General features: G+C 46.6%; 1 protein-coding gene across 2 annotated transcripts in view; it reads left to right on the forward strand.

Moving 5' to 3' along the window:
* AACS (acetoacetyl-CoA synthetase) overlaps positions 1-20,479 on the forward strand; it is a 341,576-nt gene that overhangs the window by 192,469 nt on the left and 128,628 nt on the right. For both annotated transcript variants that reach the window (XM_069620120.1, XM_069620121.1), the window contains exon 10: positions 9,870-9,994. In XM_069620120.1, the coding sequence (XP_069476221.1) occupies positions 9,870-9,994 (125 nt within the window). The remainder of the gene's footprint in view (positions 1-9,869; positions 9,995-20,479) is intronic.

The following is a 20,479-nucleotide window of genomic DNA, read 5'->3' on the forward strand; positions in this document are numbered from 1 at the left end:
CGTGATATTGAGTAAAGGTAATAACCAATCATTTCCCGGAACCAAACGATCACCAGTCTTTAAAATCAGTACTAATATCGACTTTCTCCAAGATCCAGGGATCATGTGATCGATACACAGACTATCAAATAGACTACACAATACCTTCGACCATAACTGAGTATCCCCTTTTAGTGCTGCAGCTGCCAATCCATCTGGTCCTGGAGCCCTTGAAATCTTCAAATTCTTAATGTGCTGCCCCACAGTTTTCCTGCAAAAATGAAGCTGCCACCCATGTACACTGTGTTCAACCACACCATCACTGATCTTCGAGCCAAACATCCTCTCCTCCATAAAATTGACCCAGTTTTCCTCGGTGATAGGATTTAACATATTTCGCTCCACTGCACCTCTCACCCCTGATAAAACTCTCTGCATCTGTCTATGGTCCCCACATGTTAATGCGGCCAGTATCTTTTGCTAGTTTGCTGTTAACCCCTGGCAATGCTTTCTTTTAAGCCCATTTTTCATATACTAGTTTTTTAAGCATCTGCACTCATTTCTCTGCATGATAGCCAAAATGGGTTTCTTTTTTTAGATCTGTAAGCTCTTTACGGGAGAGACATTTTGCCTTCAGTATGTTTTTTTATTAAAATGTACATATTTTCTTAGTGTATGCAACTTGAAGTATGCTGTTAAAGTGGCATCCCTGTCTTGGGCCTTTTCTGCAGCTAATTGTATGTTATCATTGTTGAAATACACATTTTGTTTCCCTGGAAGATGAACTTGAAGTCTTATTTTTGTATGCGTAAGGCAAGAGCTCCCTCTACCAATGATAAAAGGCAAAGCGGGAAGGAGGACTTTGGACACACATACATTTGGACTTTTATTATATAGTATGATATGATTGGTTCAATTCATTTTTGCACCGAAAGATTACACACACCACCTTCTCTGTGCCACAAAACAACGCTTCAATACATAAACTCACGTTTTGGGATATCACTTTTGGGTCTCATGTACATGGAACACAGGCCAAATAAACAGTTCAACATTCCTATTGCACAGAAATACTTAATGTCAACATTAGACAATACCTTGGAACATAACAAGATCATGACCATTAGCATTCCCTCAGAAGATTTAGGTGTTAACCAACTGCAACCCTTTTTTTTCCTTTTATTTTTATTTCATAGTTTATTGCAAACGTTTATCAATTCATCATACATTAATAAAATGAAGAAAGACAACTCCATTTAAAATCCCCAATCCCACAAGCACCCTCCTTATCCTAATATACAATGTGTCCCTCTGTTCCATCTCCCTCCTCATCTACACTTTCAAAAACTGCACCAACACAAAAATTGTCCCCAAGTCTTCCCCACCCATTAGAAGGGTCCAAAACCTCTCTGCCCCATAGCATTGGGCCTCATTACGAGTTGAGTGGTAGCCGTACCGGTAAAACCAGCCAAATGCCCCCTGACTTGTGATGATTTACCGCCTCCTGATTTCCCGGAAAACACTGGGGCATTACAGCCTCGGCAGTCCGGTAAGTGAGGCGGCAGTATGGGACTCAATGGGAATGGGGACCATGGAAGCACCGGCACCGTTAATAAAAGTGCCAGTGCTTCCATGAAAGTCTGCGGGCGGGTGCCTTTCCGCCCGCCAGGGCAGACCTGGCAGGCATAAAGGAAACCCGCCCGCATTCTTGTACTTTTCTGGTCCGGAAACAAAGGTGCCGGTAAGCTCCAGACCAGCAAAGTTGTAATGAGGGCCATTGTCTTTTTCTAATCCAATCAACCAAGTGCCTAGTTCAAACCCCTGCAAAATATTGTTACATGTTGCAGTGTTTCTACCTGGAACTCAGACTCACAAAATCTACAAGTAACCTCGTTTTTCTTCCCGTAGATCATCTTAATTTTATTACTTGGATGCAAGTTGAACTGGAATCTCATGTACTGTGTCCGATACTAAGATGAGGGAAAGAGCTGTAAATATTGTGGTCTGCACCCATAGGCCTTAACTTCCTTCCCTAGGGCTTACTGAAAACGATGGGTATTGAGGTCTTCTATTATACGAATCCAGTCTAGCTACCAAATTCTTTGTCGTGGTTGCTTGTCAGTGCTTCTATATTTGCACCTAGGAATTCTAGCATGGCCCTACAGCAACTCTTCCACTGTCTGAAAATGTCTGGGCCCATCTTGCCCAACTCTGCACTAACGATTTCAAAAGGCAGAGATGGAGTTGCTAGCAAGCATTTCCGAAATAACAATAGCGACTTCCAGACCGTTTTTGCATAAAGCGATATTAGTCCCAAATTCGTATCTGATCATTGAATCCCTTATCAAATTTGGGAGTTTTAAATATCTTCCTCCAGAACACACATACAGCACTTTGTATGTTTCATTTCCCTGCACACTTGTAAATGCTAGCGGTTTTGAAAGCACCACAGTCTTGTGATAGTATTTTGGATCGATAAATTCCCTTTTCCTTCTTCTGAAGAAATACAAAATCTCTCTTCTATCAGGGTCGCTTTCTCACTCTCAGGAGAAAGTGTAAATCTTTCAATTAGGAACTACTGTTTGTTTCATTTAGAAAAGCACTTCTCTATCCAGCACCAAAAACCTGGACATTCAGTTACATACAGCACCCCTCTGCTTAAAAGCCAGGTCTATGGAATGGCAACAGATAGGAATTTCGTTTTTAGACAAGGACACCCCTTCCCTTGTGGGACTTCTGGGGTTGACAAGAAAAAAAGGTGTGCCTGATTACATTAACAGACTATAGTTTTTATTCACACTGGGAATGAGTTTTGTTAATTTCAAATGTTAACAAATTCACCTGTGTTATTTAGCTATAGGGAAATTAATTGAAGTATTATTTAGCAAACTATACTAAGGGTCTACTTCCCTACCCCCTGCCCATTAATTAAGGGGACGGTATTGTGAGGAACCAGGAATGAGACACTGACACAGAAACATAGGGTTTTGGCCCTAAACTTGTATTGATAAAAGAAAAGGGGTTTGGAAAATGCCTCTCTGCCCCTGCACTAAGAGGTGTTTCCCTACCTCAAAGAAAACGAAGGATCTGTCGGATGTCAGAATGTCCAAAGTAAAACGTCCTGTGTCCAAAGTACTATTCTGCCCCTCATATTCTAGCAAACCAAACTCTGAGGTGAAAAGGGTAATGTCTTTGGCTTTGAGTGATTTATATATATTCAAAAAGGAAAATGCGTAACACCAACACAAAAGTTCCAGAAGGATAGAGTTCCTTGTTCCAGAGGGTGGATCCCTTCCCCAGGATTTCTCTTCCATCTGTTGTATATTCAAACATGTCAGTTTCCTGAGTTTCTCTAGCTCCACAACCAAACTGATACACAAAACAACTTGACTCCATGTCTTTGTCTTGTTAGGATACCTGGTGTACTACCGTGTCAGGGGTTTCCTTCCTCTTTTCTTATTCAACTATTATAAATAATGCACAAAACAACGTGGCTATGGGTTTGCATCTTGGTGGTATACCTGGGATACTCCTTTGCCAGGTTTTCACTCTTCTCCAGTTTTCACATAGCCTTCTCAGGAACGCTTTAAATGTTGTATTTCTTATACACTCTTCAGTATATCCTTACCAGGGGTCTTTCTCTACCGGGGCTTTCCTTACATGAACACTCCCATAATTACCTGGTATATTCACCTGCCAGGGCATTCTTAAATATACAAACTGTCCATCTTCAGTTTGTCTTTGCCTGGTGTCCTTCCCTACCAGGACTTTCTCACATGAACACAATTGCAACTGCCTGATATACTTTCCTTCCAGGACTTCCTTGTATGCACACACTTGCAACTGCCTGATATACTTTCCTTCCAGGACTTCCTTGTATGCACACACTTGCAACTGCCTGATATACGTTCCTTCCAGGACTTCCTTGTATGCACACACTTGCAATTGCTTGGTATACTCTCCTACCAGGACTTTCTTAGATGAACACACTTGCAATTGTCATGTGAACTGTGCTGCCATGGCTTTCTTAAATGCACACACTTGCAGCTTTACCTTGCCTGTAGGGCTTGTCTCTTGTGGACCCTGCACACACTTCCAAACTTAATATGCTTTCATGTTTGCTTTTTCTGATACTGCATCTTCCTGGCATACTATCCTGCCAGGGTTTTTCTTAAATGTGTATTGCATACACTCGCAAACCTTACTTATGTTTCCCCTTTTTACAAAATGCTCACTGGCTTCTTTTCTTTCAAGCACTTTATTTGCTTTTTCAACAGTTATTTACATGCGGCATGTCTGCCAATAGGCCACAGTGTCCGTGACTCAATAGCTCCCGCTGGCATACTTCACTCTTCCTGTGGGAAGCCATTGGCGGTCATTCTGCGTCTCTTCCCATCTAGCCGCCTTTGCTCCTCGGCTGCTCTGCCTCTTGAGGTTCCTGCTGGGCTCCTCTGCTTCGTGTTAGGCTCCAGTAAGGTAAACGCTGCCTCTGAACACCTTCCGGATGCCCAGGAGCCCAGCTTTGGCTTTTGGTGTACCTGCAGAGTGTTCCTTCTCAATGCTGGCTTCCCTCTTCTGCCTCCTTGAGCCGGATGGCTTCACAGCAGTCTCTGTATCCCCACAGTCTCTCTGTACTCAGCAAGAGAAGCAGTTTATTCCCCCCAGCAGCTCGCCCAAGTGAGCAGTTGCTGATGTTTAACTATTCCAGGTACAGGCAGGTGCTCACAACAATTGGAGCGCTTCCTGTACTCTTGGTATTTTCCGTTCTGCGTTACTCATCTCATCTTCCTCGTCCGAGTATTCTTGTGGTTATGGGAATGGTAGTCCGTTCTTAATGTTTTACATGTAAAGTCTGGGTGAGTGTTTTTTAAGTGCAAGTCAGCTATGGATGACTTACAGGTAGAATCTGAAAAGATCTTTTATCAATTCGTAGAGGTTAAGTCAAATGTTGATTGGGAATGTACAGATCCTGTTAGAGGATGAGGGGTGGTGTAACAGTATGCCATTAAGGCATGATGGGGTATGGATAGGGTATCCTCAAGAGACAAAGGGGAATACCTCGCCTTCTCCGATGATGCCCTGCTACTGCCCCAGAGGCTGTCTCTGCCGATGCGATCCTCCCTATTAGAGCCATCCTGTGGGTCAGGATCAGGTAGCAGCTGCTGCTCCCTAGCTGCATGAGGAGAGGTCACCACTGGGAAAGACGTGAAGGCACCATCAGATACATCACAGTATTAAATCAAACTAATACACACACTTGGTTCTGTTGGACAAACTACTTACATTCGATTTCTGGGTTCGACACTGGGATCTGGTGAGACACGTGAGTTATGGATAGCCACCAGCATTCATCCCTCTATCTTGCTCTCCTTGCTAATATCCCAGCCTTTTAAGTCTTTCCCAATTGCTGTCTCCCAAGCAATGTTAAATCTCCATCCAGCTTTCAATAGTTTCACCCAGATGACTTCAGGCAGCTGTCCTGCAAGGTTGCATTCTGCAATCCTCTTTCAGTATTCACCCAGATGACTTCAGGCAGCTGTCCTGCAAGGTTGCATTCTGCAATCCTCTTTCAGTATTCACCCAGATGATTTTCAGGCAGTTCTCCCTCTTGTGCAACCACTTTCTTTTTAACCTCAAAGCCATAGCTCCAAAATATTAAAATTATGAATTTGGAGGTGTTGGCTTATAAACCCTGAATTTTAATTGAACCCCTACTGTCCTCTCCACCCCCATGGCCTAGCCAAGAGCATGTCTTCTATTGGTTGGAATTAGATGCAGTTCCTGACCCCTCTACACCCCCATGTTGAGTCAGCCCCTCAAGCTTTCAGTTTGAGAGTTCTGAGGGAGCTTTTGAATCAGCCGGTGTTTTGTTCTTACCGGGTGATGTGCAGACCACTGCGGCCAGCTCTGCAGTTCTGAGAAGGTGCTGTGTGGCATTGCCAAGTGTTGGTCAATTGGTTCATTTATTGGTATATAGTCCAGTGTTTGGATGATGGTGTTAATGCTTGTCATTGGGTGTTTGGGGAGGATGATTATGAAGATGAAGTCAGAGTGTTTTATCCAATGTATTGGGTTCACCCGAGTGCATACTGCACGACACCTGCACCGCACACCTTTGAGCAATCCTCCTGAGCACATTCTGCATGTCACCAGAACTGCACCGCTCAGTCCCAGGGGTGGAATGCAAAACAACCTCCCAATGTTGCATGCAGGCTTCCTCTAGCCCCCCTCTCTGCCCCCATACTCTCCTCCGTCTCACCCATTGCACCTGATGAGGTCACCAAGACAACCTGATCTGTGAAAGTCTCCTCCAAACAGGTGCTTCCCTGCTCCTCTAGAAATATCAAGGACAACATTGCCTCTCTCGCTCCCTCCCTGGCTAAGTTCTGTAATCACTCTTTTGCCACTGGCTCCTTCCCTTCACCCCTCAAGCATTCTCTTGTGCAACCCCTCCTAAAAAAGCTGTCTGTGGACCCTTCCTGGCCGGTGAACTACCGCCCTATGTACACTACCGCCTACTTGGACAAACTCTTGGAGAAGTTGGTCATCTCCCAAATAATCCTTCATACTGAATCTGTTGGCTGCCTTCATGACCACCAGTCTGGCTTCAGAGCATCCAGAGGCACGGAAACTGGTATCCTGAACACCCGTGACGACCTGCTCTCAAACCTCAATTTAAACTCTCCTTCCACTCTTATCCACCTCAATCTGTCCTCTCCATCCTCATAAATATGATTTGTGATACCCTGTTTCCTCTCCAATTGGCCCTCACAAGTGTAACTGGGCCCTTTTCCTCCTCTATCTCACTGTCAACTTGTGGAGTCCCTCAGGGCTCTGTTCTCTGGCCATGGCTCTTCAACATATACCTTGTCCCCCTTGCCCATTTGATCTCCACCTTCTCTCCTCATTTCCAGTGCTATGCTAATGACACACAGCTTTCCTTTAAGCTTCCCTCCTCTCTCATTCCTGACTGTCTGACTGCTATTCAGGCATGGTGTGCTGCCAACGATCTCTGCCTTAACGCCAGTAAGACTGAGATCCTTCTCATCAGGCCCCCTTCTCCCTCCTTCCTGCCTATTCTCTGGCTGCCCTCCTTGGGCCCCCTCTCCTCACCCTCATGTGAGGCTAAAAACATGGGTGTCGTCTTCAACTCCTCCCTCTCCTTCACACATCATCTCGCTGACCTTGCCAAGAAGGCCCACTATCAGCTTCACCTCCTCAGAGGCATTCTCCCTTTCCTCAACTTCCCCTGAAACTCAATGTCTCCAGAGGTCCGGTCCTCTCTAGGCTGACTACTGCAACAGCCCCTTCCTTAATCTTCCTCTCTCCTCACGTCGCCCTCTTCAACTAATCCTGCAAGACTTATCCTTGGCCTCAAGCCCAGGGACCACACTGTCCATCCCTAAAATCCCTCCATTGACTCCCAGTGGTTGAAAGAATCAAATTCAAGACCCTCTGCATCATCCACAGGCCTGGGATCTCGCTACATTCAACTCTCTCTCGATAAATACATCCCTGCTAGAGCCCTTCCGTCTTCTAGCTCCAAATTTCTGCAGGTCAGGTGTTTCTCCAAGCAGAAAGTGGGTGGTAGAACTCTCTCTTCAGCTGGAGCTTACCTCTGGAACAGCCTCCCTGGCCCTCTCCGTCTTGAACCGGATCTCCTTAAGTTCTGGAAGCTCCTCAAGACCTTCCTTTTCTCCTCCTCTCTTCTCCTCCCCTGCTAGTGTCCTCCGCTGCTACGTCGGGATGCCTGTGTCCCCTGGGTTCAGGCCTCCTTCGTCCAGTCCATCCCTACCAGCTCTTGACCTCAGGCTCCCTTTCCTGATTGCCTTCTGGGATGGTCCTCCCCATCTCCTTGCACTGTTACCTTACCCCCAGCCTCCCCTGTCACTTGCCCTCCTGGGCACTCCTTTGCACTTGCCCATCCACTCCCCTCCAGCACTTCTCCCTCTTCCCCCTCCTCATCCTTTTCCTGTCCTGCCCCCGGCACCTGCACTTCTTGATACTGCACTTGCACAATCTGAATGTCACAAGGCCTAGTAGAACCGTTATTGTTGTTTTATCCTATGTCTGTCCCCCTTCTTTTGTCTTGTGGTGCCTGGAAACACTTTCTGCTGTGTAGGCGCCATACAGATGTTCAATAAATAAATAAATAACTCCAGTCGCTTCCTGGTCCTGCACTCTTGGGGAACAGTCTGTTTTGTGAGTTGCGCCACATCACCCCAGCTCTTGCCCTCAGGCTCCCTTTCCTGATTGCCTTCTGGGATGGTCCTTCCCATCCCCTTGCACTGTTACCTTACCCCCAGCCTCCCCTGGCCCTTGCCCTCGTGGGTACTCCTGTGCACCACATCACCCAGCCTCTTGCCCTCAGGCTCCCTTTCCTGATTGCCTTCTGGGATGGTCCTTCCCATCCCCTTGCACTGTTACCTTACCCCCAGCCTCCCCTGGCACTTGCCCTCGTGGGTACTCCTGTGCACCACATCACCCCAGCTCTTGCCCTCAGGCTCCCTTTCCTGATTGCCTTCTGGGATGGTCCTTCCCATCCCCTTGCACTGTTACCTTACCCCCAGCCTCCCCTGGCACTTGCCCTCGTGGGTACTCCTGTGCACCACATCACCCCAGCTCTTGCCCTCAGGCTCCCTTTCCTGATTGCCATCTGGGATGGTCCTTCCCATCCCCTTGCACTGTTACCTTACCCCCAGCCTCCCCTGGCACTTGCCCTCGTGGGTACTCCTGTGCACCACATCACCCAGCCTCTTGCCCTCAGGCTCCCTTTCCTGATTGCCTTCTGGGATGGTCCTCCCCATCCCCTTGCACTGTTACCTTACCCCCAGCCTCCCCTGGCACTTGCCCTCGTGGGTACTCCTGTGCACCACATCACCCCAGCTCTTGCCCTCAGGCTCCCTTTCCTGATTGCCATCTGGGATGGTCCTTCCCATCCCCTTGCACTGTTACCTTACCCCCAGCCTCCCCTGGCACTTGCCCTCGTGGGTACTCCTGTGCACCACATCACCCCGGCTCTTGCCCTCAGGCTCCCTTTCCTGATTGCCATCTGGGATGGTCCTTCCCATCCCCTTGCACTGTTACCTTACCCCCAGCCTCCCCTGGCACTTGCCCTCGTGGGTACTCCTGTGCACCACATCACCCAGCCTCTTGCCCTCAGGCTCCCTTTCCTGATTGCCTTCTGGGATGGTCCTTCCCATCCCCTTGCACTGTTACCTTACCCCCAGCCTCCCCTGGCACTTGCCCTCGTGGGTACTCCTGTGCACCACATCACCCAGCCTCTTGCCCTCAGGCTCCCTTTCCTGATTGCCTTCTGGGATGGTCCTTCCCATCCCCTTGCACTGTTACCTTACCCCCAGCCTCCCCAGCTCTTGCCCTCTGTGTGGCTGCAGTGTTTGGGCATTTAGAGTGGTCACCTGCACCCCCTGGTGGGAACACAGTATCATGGTGCCATGCACTGTTCAGAGTTTCTGCTGTGGAAAGGTCTATTTGTTGTATTCTGGGCAGTGATGTTTATATGCCGGGGATCCTCATACACATGTGACATGGTGTGTATCTCGTGCCGCAGGGTTCTGCACCTCATATGGCGTGTTCTCCTTACCGTGTACATGGTAAGGCCTGTACCCCTTGCAGCCTGTTCTGTACAGTAGCTCCTGCGGGGTATATGGCTTGTGTTTCATGCATTGTGTTATAATGTGCATGTGACTTCTCTGATGCACATACATGTTCAGTGCTTCTCATGCAGAGTCCAAGCAGTGCACTTGTGTACAGGTGCGTTATAAATGCCATATCATATCCTATCCTCTTTTCGTATATGCCATACAGCATGTTTCCTTTAGTGGGGCGTGGTCTCATCTTGTGCATTTATAACCTCTCGTCGCTTCTAGGCTGGCTGGATGATGTGGAACTGGTTCGTGTCGGCACTTGCGACTGGAGCGTCAGTCGTCTTGTATGATGGGTCGCCACTTGTGCCGTCGCCCAACGTGCTCTGGGATTTGGTAGACCGACTAGGGTAAGTGAAGATGATGCTTTTTAATGCTGGGAAATGAATGAACAAAGTTGACTCGCTCCTGAAATTCAAGTCCGTAACCTTTGCTCTTTTCCCGGATTCCGCTCCCCCAATGTTGGGCTCCATTGGGATCCAGAAATGGGGGAAACGGGATAAGATACTTTCAGTGATGTTGAAGAGAATGTCGTAGATCCTGCACCTATGCTGCTGGCCACTATGATGCTCTGTACCTGACCAGGATATGCCCACTTGGCAAGCCAATGTCCTCTTTCCATTTCTTTTACCATCTCTTGCAGAGTATTTCCAGAAATCTTTTTACATCCCCCTCCTTGACCCCTGAGTCCTCTACTCACATCTCCATTAGTCACTATTAGTCACTGCTCTCACTAATCCTCAACCCTTCTAAAGTTATCTTCCTTCCAGCTAATGTCACCCGCCCCTTCTCGCGCTACTGTAACTGAGCTAACACACTTTATGTACGATCACTCTGGCCACTTCTGCGAGTTGGTAAACTGTTACACAAGGTTATTCTAGCTATCTTCCCCCTTGCGATCCTAGACCATTTCTAATTTAACTAACTTTATAGCCTACTTGTTATCCTAGTATGCTAAATCGCAACAACTGTATAGTATCCAGGTCACTCAACTGACCCTAGTATAACGTGTACGCTGCCAAGTCGTGCTCATGCTTCTCTCAATTATCTCGTGCCTTGCAATTATACTCAGCTCCATGCTCCTGCCTACCATGGCCACTAAAGAGGCTAGTAATAACCTGCTGCCACCTAAAGTTGACCTTGAAACTACGCCCAGTACGCCCAGCATGTCTCTATCTATGTCCTTGAGACTTCCTTCATCTGACAGTATACCACCCTCAGCATTCCTACCCTCCTGCTTTCGGGCAGTAGCTAAACCTATTCTCACCACACTATCTACACTAAGCAATCCTCATCTCATCACACCGGCCCAATGGATCAAACGATTTGCCCCAAGACCTACACCCAGCCAACCCTGCCCACTGATAAGTAGGAACTCAAGACTAGACTCCAGATTCTCGCCAGCTCATTCTTCACCTAATTCCAAAAACAATGCTACCGCCAAAGGTTTTACTACAAGAATAAAAGTAGTTGACACTGCAAATACAGTAAACTACGCCTCCTGGCCCAGGGAAAACTCTTCCCACACAAAACGTTATCTGCACAGTGCTACCACATCGAGCAAGGGTGCACTAATTTACGCCAGATCCTTGTCAGCTTACACACTAGATATTGCTGATATCATAGCATCGAGTGACCTTGACTTTTTAGCAATAAAAGAGACCTGGCTACATGCTGCGGCAGGGCCCTCACTCTCTCTTGCCATTCCAGATGAATACTCCATCACTCGACTTGACAGAGAGTCAAAGCGAACTAAAGGCGGGGGTGTCGCCTTTATTGCTAAAACTACTTTAGGCCTTAGGCCTATACCAAGTCAATCATTTCCTTCGGCAGAACTATTGTCTATGAAGTTACCTATCCCAGCATCCCAAAGGATTACCATCCACCTCATACATAGACCACCAGGGCCTCTATCTACCTTCGAAGGTGACATTACTCTCCTCCTCACTGCTAACACTAAACCAGGATCACAAATTATACTAAGTGGGTGATCTGAAACTAGGCTTTCAGGACCCGAAAGATGTCAATGCGTTAGCCCTAGCTAATACCATCTCAGAATTAGGCATCATTAAACCCACACACAACAAAGAAAGGACTCTAGACTGGCTGGCTGACCTCAATTGCGATACAAATATCCGCTCTAACACACCGTGCGCCTGGTCGGAACATCACCACATCTCATTCACCATAGAGGAAGGTAATCATCTCAACCACCAGAACCCTCTATCTCCACCTATATGTACTAGGAATAACCGCAACATAACAGTTGAGAAACGACTGCCCTTGTTACAGCCGATCATCAACTTCACTACCACAGACATGGACCCCACTGTCCTAGTAGACTTATACAACCAAACCTTACTCGACTCGATGCCATTAATAAAATAGCACCTTTAGAAATGCGCAAAGCCAAACATTGCACGCATTGAAACTCGTGGTTCTCGCCGTACCTTAGATCTATACGCAAACTCAAATGAAATGCAGAAACTCTTTGGAAGAGTCTTCCGTCAGCCCTCAACAAAGACAAATTTCTAATAGCATCCCTCAACTACAAAGAGGCTATTCTCCAGACCAAAGAAGACACTTACAACGACCATATCATTAAAGCCAAATTTAGTACCAAAGAACTTTTCAATATACTTGGAGAGTTGGAATGCCCAGCCTCACCACCGGACACAATATCACTTGGTGCACCAATATTCAGAAAGCATTATTGGTCAAAAAAACGATGCTACAAGCTAAAATAGAATCTAAAAAACTCAGTCTCTCTGACACATCTCAACCAACCCCATCAGCACCATAGCCCAATACTCACAAACTATTTAGATTCTCTCCTCTTTCTGTTAAAGAGGTGGAGGACATAATCACTAAACTAAAACCTTCCAGATGTCAGGGAAACATCTGCCATGCTCCCATCATCAAAGATGCAGCCAAGGAACTGGCTCCATTCATTACCACCTTAATCAACGCTTCTTTTGAAACATGTATAGTCCCTACTAACTTGAAAGATGCTTGGGTCCTTCCATTACTAAAAAAGCCGACACTACACCCAAACATCCCCACTAATTACAGACCAATCACTACGGTAACATTTCTACTGAAAATTCTTGATAGAGCAACTTACCTGCAGATTAAAGAACATCTCAAAATAAATAACCTCCTTGGTCTCAGGCAATCAGGCTTTAGACCAAGACATGGTATGGAAACGGCTTTGATTGACCTAAAGACACAAATGGAAGATCTAAAAGACAATGGCAAACTTGCCCTCCTTCTACTACTAGACTTATCGGCTGCCTTTCACCTAGTAAATCACAAAGACTTATGCAACCACCTCTCCTCAGCCCCTCCTTTCCACTCTTCCAGAACCATCCTCTCCACTCTTCCCGAACTCCTCTCCAATCTTCCTTAACCCTTCTCTCCACTCTTTCAGAACTCCTCTCTTCTCTTCCAAGACCCTTCTCTCCACTCTTCCAGGACCCTTCTCTCCCCTCTTTCAGAACCATCCTCTCCACTATTCTAGAACCCTCCTCTCCACTCTTCCTGAACCTTTCTCTCCACTCTTCCAGAACCCTTCTCTCCATTCTTCCAGAACTCTTCCCTACCCTTTCAAGACCCTTTTCTCCACTCTTCCAGAACCCCTCTCTCCCCACTTCCAGGACCCGTCTCTCCACTCTTTCAGAACCCCTATCTGTTCTTCCAGAACCCCGCTCTCCACTCTTCCAGAACGCTTCTCTCCACTCTTCCAGAACTCCTCTTTCAGAACCCTCCTCTTCACTCTTCCAGAACTTGTCTCCACTCTTCCAAAACTCATCCCGCCATTCTTCCAGAACCCTTCTCTCCACTCTTCCAGAACGCCTCTATACTTTTCCAGAACCCTCCTCTCCCCTTTTCCAGAACCCCTCTCTCCACTCTTCCAGAACCCGTCTCTCCACTCTTTCAGAACCCCTATCTGTTCTTCCAGAACCCCGCTCTCCACTCTTCCAGAACGCTTCTCTCCACTCTTCCAGAACTCCTCTTTCGGAACCCTCCTCTTCACTCTTCCAGAACTTGTCTCCACTCTTCCAAAACTCATCCCTCCATTCTTCCAGAACACTTCTCTCCACTCTTCCAGAACGCCTCTATACTTTTCCAGAACCCTCCGCTCCCCTTTTCCAGAACCCCTCTCTCCACTCTTCCAGAACCCTTCTCTCCACTCTTCCAGAACCCTCCTCTCCACTCTTTCAGAACTCCACTCTTACACAACCCTTCTCTCCACTCTTCCAGAACATCCCTCCACTCTTCCAGAACTCCTCTTCACTCTTCCAGAACCCTTCTCTGCACTCTTCCAGGACTTCTCTCTCCATTATTTCAGAACTCCTTCTCTCCACTCTTCCAGAACCGTCCTCTCCACTTTTACAGAACCCCTCTCTCAACTCTTCCAGAACTTCTCTCTCCATTAACTCCTCTCTCCACTCTTCCAGAACCCTCCTCTCCACTTTTCCAGAACCCCTCTCTCAACTCTTCCAGAACTGATCTCTCCACTCTTCCAGAACTCCTCTCCACTCTTCCAGAACCCCTTTCTCCACTCTTCCAGAACCCCTTTCTCCACTTGGGTTCTTAGCAGACTCGTTTACTGCTCCAGTGACCCTGTTGTGGGTATTCCTCTAGACTCCCTTTACCCCTGAGGAAGGTATTAAACTTTGCCAGATATGTACTGTTGAGCAATCCTCACTCGTCCCCCGCTTCAGCCCATCTACTCTGCACTCGAGGGCTGTACAGAGCCTTCGGTGTTCAAATCTAGCTACCGTTTGCATCCTGCTGAGTCTATACTGTACCATTCCCTGTCCAGGGCAATCCAATCTCAATCCACCCTCAACCTCAGTGTCCCACCCTCCCCGAGGTGCATCTGCCTTCCGCTCATTCTACCTCCTGGCACCTTACATTTTACCGCCCGGCCCCACTCCTGAAACGGAGAGAACTGAACTACTAATAATACTCAGGGCTTTAGACTGCCCTAAAAAGCATCTCCTATCTGTCAGAGAAACTTTTGGGAATCGCTGTGGAGTAACACCCCCCATGACCACCCCTACGATGCTCACTCATTAGCCACACTCTTCCTGTCTCCATGCGCTTATATAGCTGCACTACTGTGTTCCACACCCTGCACTGTGCACTCTCACACACTAATGAGTGCTTCTGGGGATCGTCTTATTCTCTGAACACTTTGGAAGTTGTTAATTATAATTGTATTGTGAACCTTTCGTCTCCCTTTGCATGCCCCAACTTCTCACTATAAACTGTATGTCACACACTGCTCTAAAGGCAACTGATAGCGGGCTCGCCCCGCTGTGTCATGTATGCTCTACAGGGTGCTCCCTATTGCCGGTGCCAGTCATCCTGGCATTAGTGATACGTGCTTCTGTGGTTCTGCGGGGGTTCTCAGTCCTCAGTCATCTTATAGCAGCAAGTTCCCCAGTCAGTGAAGCTCTTTTCTGACCTCTCTGCCACCTCCCACAGGCATGTTTCTAGGAAACATGAAATTAATAAAACAAAACTAATGAGTGTTCTTGCAACGAGCAATACCAGGAGGTTTAGGGTTCCATAAGAGTTCTTAGGGGGACCGATGTGGCACTCGACTAAAGACTCTTAAAACTGTATCCCATTGTTTAACCAGTTTAGACAAAGTTTATATTTTAAAACCACAGCAACGTTTTCATTATTACATTTAAATAAGTGGAATTCATAGGCAAATGTGTCTTTTCTTTTTTTCATCCACATTTTTTTGAACTTCTCCACAGCAAAAAGAGAACCTGTGCAAGCAGTGCCCTGGTGCACACATGCAGAGAATGAGCGAAGCCAGAGTGCGCGCTTGTTTGCTTGTCTTATTATTTGTAATGCGCACCAGACCCGGGGTCTCAGGGCGCAAAAGAAACAGGAATATTTTCAGCTTAGTCCACACAGCTGTGCAGATGTATAGAGCAAGGATAAAGTCAGCATGTTCTATACAGTCAAAAAGTCAATCAAATGTCTCATCAAATGAGAAACAGCCCTATGTCTGACAGCAGAGTGGGTTAATGCACATGTCTCAGCCTTGAGCACCAACATATCTGGTTACCCTCCTCCCAGATCATTCTAAAGTCCATTAGTTGGCAGCAGCTGCGTGGAAAACCCGCATCACACATACACTCTAGAATTAGTATTGTTCTGCTGGCAATGGCCCACTTGGACATTTGAAAAGAGGCCCTTTGCCTTCGAATAGTAGTGGCTGCCATTTGTCGGGGGATGTCTGTCTTCTAATATATATTTTGCCAGCAGAGCTTTGCCCGCTAGCAGGGTAGTAATATATATACTGCATTACCTGCACTTACGCAGCTACTAGGCTACCCCTTGTCTTCAATAATATGATCCCCGTGTGGTGATCACAGACTGCACCCCACCACTTCAAGTCGGGTCATTGATCCAATCTACTTAGGAAATATGAGGGGTGAACTATATATAGTGCTTTACAATATAGCGCCCTTGGATTATGGAGTACCAAGATCAAAGACCTATGATTAACCCTGTGTTTGTTTGGGATTGGTACAGGACTTGATAAGCGATGAAATTCATCTGAAATCTTGGGATAGCTGCCTCCACGGTGGGAGGACTCCGGCACACACATTTTAGGTTCTCAGTCTCTGCTTGTTGCAGGTTTGTGGGCTTTCCTAACCCGTCTCTTCTCACTTTCTGTTGCAGGCTTTCATGGTCCTCGAACCCTTCTTCTTGAAAGCCTCTTCCTGTTGTTTTCTCCTTCTCCCACTCTTTCCCATATGTCTCCAGTTGCTCGGGGAATGCGTCTCCTTATTCTTCCCAGCCTCCTCGTTCAAATCTTCTCCTCTACCAGCCTCCTCCCTTCTCAGCCTTCTCCTCTGATGCACTCTTTCACCAACCTCCACTGCCCTACCAACACCTTCTGCCCCTCTGAAAACAAACCTTTTCCACACTCTCCCTTTATCTCCCTCTCCCTCTCCCTCCCTGGTCCCCAACCTCCTTTTTTGCTCCGTGCTCACCAATCTCTGTTCGAATTCCTTCTCCAACCTCCTTGCTCCAAACCCCCACAACAATTGACTGAGAGCCTGAATATATATAAGGAGAAGACACCTGTGCACGTGCATGGGGGTCTGCACCTGCCTACACATTAATAGGACTCTGATATTGGTTCGCTCTTCTGAATTTACCTGAGCTCATCTGGCTGAGAGGATGGACCAAGTCTTTAATGAGGTTGTCTGCCAACTTGGATTCCATGCTTCTGTAGTTACTACAGTGCAATTCAATAGAATACACATTCTGGAGCCCATATGTGCGACATGGTGTAAGCGAAATAAACTATGAATAATTATCAAAGTCCCTTTTCCATAAGGGCACGAAAGGAAAGCACTAGGACTGCAATGATTCTTCAAAGCATATTTAGAAATCTAGGCTATGTATAAGAACTATGTATGAATAAGCGGCTAATGGAAAACCCCAAGTGTTCTACAGTGCTGTTCTCTAATCCCATACACAGCGCGTCACCCGTTGTATCTTGTGTGCACATTCATGTTGGGCCACGTAGTTTGAGCTATTCAGTGTTGAGATGCAGAGCAGTTGGATGCTTGACTCAAAGCACTGGATGGAATGAGTGGCACTGTTCATCTCTGGATCTTTGGACTCAATGTTTACCATTTTAACAAGTACTAATTCCTCAGGAAATCACAAACAGCAGTTAAGATGTTTGGAGGTCCAGGAAATAAGTTGGCGAGGATTAAGCTTCATGATGGCCTGATGATGAATAGGTGGGTGTCGAAACAGGGTTGATGGGGAGCAGACTGCCCTATGTTATATGCAGATATTCATGAACATTTTGGCAAAGTTCATTCACTTTCCATATAAGGAAAATGAGAACAAGTCGCAGGAAGGTGTAAACTGCAAAACTGAAAATCAACACTAAACAAAAAGAATGAATTACATTAACACATGTGTTATATCTAGTAGCATGAATGTTGTCACTGCTCCCCCTGTCCTTTTGCTAGTAGAATGTTGGTGCATATGGATGAATGGCAGCTCAGAGAATCTTGGGTGAATGTGATGTGTGTATGGTTTTATGAATCTCAGTTAGACCTGAGCTGGGAGTGCCTGGGGATGGACCGGTGAGTGTCTCCTCCAAAGTAACTGTAAGAGTAACTGGAACCTGGAACTTCAAGCAATAAATGACTTACCGTTTACTTTCAGACACTGGTGTTACTTTATGTGTCTTGAGAGACTACAGCTATGATTTTCGGTATAGTTGTCATGACCTCAGAATGGATCTCCCCAGTGGTTGTTGTTCGCAAAAGTAATGGCGACATTGTAGTGTGTGTGGACCTGTGGGGAAGGATGTGATTGTGGATAGATTTCCCCTACCAAACTTTTATGTCCTAATTAGTCTTGCAGCGGGTGCCAAGGTGTTCAGCACTTTAGATCTGGCATCCGCATACCACTGGGTTGTTATACACCCTGAGTCTAGAGAATGCACAACATTCATCACACAGGAAGGTTAATTTAGGTGTAGGTGCATTCCATTTGGTCTCATATCTTCAGCCGCCTTCTTTCAGAAGGTTATGCATGCTGTGCTTGGTAAGCTGAAGGGAGTAATGTTCTATCACGATGACATCTTGGTCATGGGCAGCACGGTGCAGGAGCATGACATCAAGTTTGCATTAGTGAATTGAATTGATAATCCTTTATTTGACTATAGAGTCTTCAGGCAAAATACATCAACATTAAATTGCATAAAATTAATTACTCCATTGAACAAGTAAATATAATGCGATTAAAACGTATCTACCCATTTTGACAAAATAACCATTGACCTTGGTATAAACATACAATTAAATTATATTCCCAGTTCATTAAAAATCAGCGATTACACACAATAATTCCATATTTACCTATCTAGCATTTAAAAGTCCTAAATTACTTTACAGCAGGGAAATATAAAGGATAATTAAGATAAGACTTCTTACAATAAACAAAATACCAAAAAGAAATATCAAGTGTGGCACTCTTGGGTCTAAACCGCTAACAATAAATGTTTACTTAGCCAGGCTCAGTGAATATATTAAGCCACAACATAGACTACTCCCAGATCATCAGATGTTCTGGCAAATTGATCGGCTTCACTTAAAGTGCGTATGTCGTGCAATACAAGCATTGGTTTAAGGTATTTGATCCTCAGATCTTTCGTCCCTTCGCATATAAATAAAAGTGCGTAATGTCTTTGTTGATCGCACCACATAATGATATGATATGGCATCTGTAACACGGCCATACACAAGTGTTTCAAAGCGCAATGAGGCAAGGGAGGGGAACGGAGGGAAGACAGAGACATCGATCTTACTAGGCCAGGTGACATTGAGATCGTGCAAGTGCAGGGGAGGGGGAAAGGGGAAAAGGGCGAGGGGGTGTGGAAGTGCAGTACATAGGTTGACAGAAATAAATAAAATAATAAATAAGAACAAAAATAAGTGCTGCCAGCTGGTGGCAGGTGCAAGGGTAAGTGTAGACATTAGGTGTCAAGTGCTAGTAGGGGTTTGTGGGGGATACAGAAAACAGCCCCAAGTGCAAGGTTTGCTAGAGGGGTAGTACGGGTGTGCAACTATGAGGGAGGGGCCTGGGCCCGTGATCAGAGGGTGGCCAGGTGACCAGTGCAGTTTGAGTTTCAGCCAGGAGTTCAGCAGGGGAGAGGAGGAGAGAAAGCAGAAGCAAAGAGGAAGGTTTTGAGGTGCTTCCGGAACCGGAGATAGTTCTCCTCAATTTTCAGAGAGGCAGGGAAGCTGTTCCAGAGGGAGGCCCCTGCAGTGGAAAGAGATCTACCACCAACTTGTTGCTTGGAGAAGCGACTGACCCTGAGGGAGTTGGAGGCGGATGAGCTAAGAGCTCAAGAAGGAAGATATTTAGGAAGAGAGAGTTGAAGGTATTGAGGCCCCATAAGACCTTGTGGACAATGCAGAGGGTTTTGAACTTAATCCTTACAGCCACTGGGAGCCAGTGCAAAGATTTTTCAACCCTGGAGAGATATGATCCCTGGGCTTGAGGCCAAGGACAAGTCTTGCAGTCCTGTTTTGAATGAGTTGCAGAGGGTGGAGAGTAGAGGCAGGGAGGTTTAGAAAGAAGCTGTTGCAGTAGTCCAGCCTAGAGAGAACCAGAGCTCCGGAGACAGTGAGCTTTTGGGGAAAGGAGAGGAAAGGAAGAATACCTCTGAGGAGGTGCAGCTGGTAGTGTGACTTCTTAGAGACGTCAGAGATGCGAGGAGAGAAGGAGAGTGCAGAGTCGAAAATTACCCCGAGGTTTTTAGCCCCACAGGTGGGAGCAGAAAGAGGCCAAGAGAGGCCGGCCAGAGAGTGACAGGAAAGGAGGGAGCGAGTGTGCCGATGAGGAGAATCTCAGTCTTACTGGCATTAAGGCAGAGATCATTGGCAGTACACCACTCCTGGATAGCAGACAGACAGTCAGTGATGAGAGATGGAGAAGAGGTGGCTGAAGGGAGCCTGAAAATGAGCTGAGTGTCATCCGCATAGCACTGAAAGTTGGGGCAGAGAGCGGCAATGCGGTGGGCAAGAAGTGCCAGGTATTGGTTGAACAGCCAGGGAGAGAGATTAGACCCCTGGGGAGCACCACATGTAGAGATAGAGATAGAGGAGAGGAAGGACCCAAGTTGGGCCTAGGAGGGTCGATCAGAAAGGAAAGAAGTCAGCCAGGCCAGGGCCTGATCGGTGATAACGAGGTTATGAAAGAGATAATGGGCAATTACTACCGGCTGAGTTTTTCAATTTATTTGTATATTCTCGTACTCTCAGATA

This window comes from Ambystoma mexicanum, chromosome 10, assembly GCF_040938575.1.
Source record: "Ambystoma mexicanum isolate Mex_15411 chromosome 10, UKY_AmexF1_1, whole genome shotgun sequence".
NCBI classification, from domain to species: Eukaryota; Metazoa; Chordata; class Amphibia; order Caudata; family Ambystomatidae; genus Ambystoma; species Ambystoma mexicanum.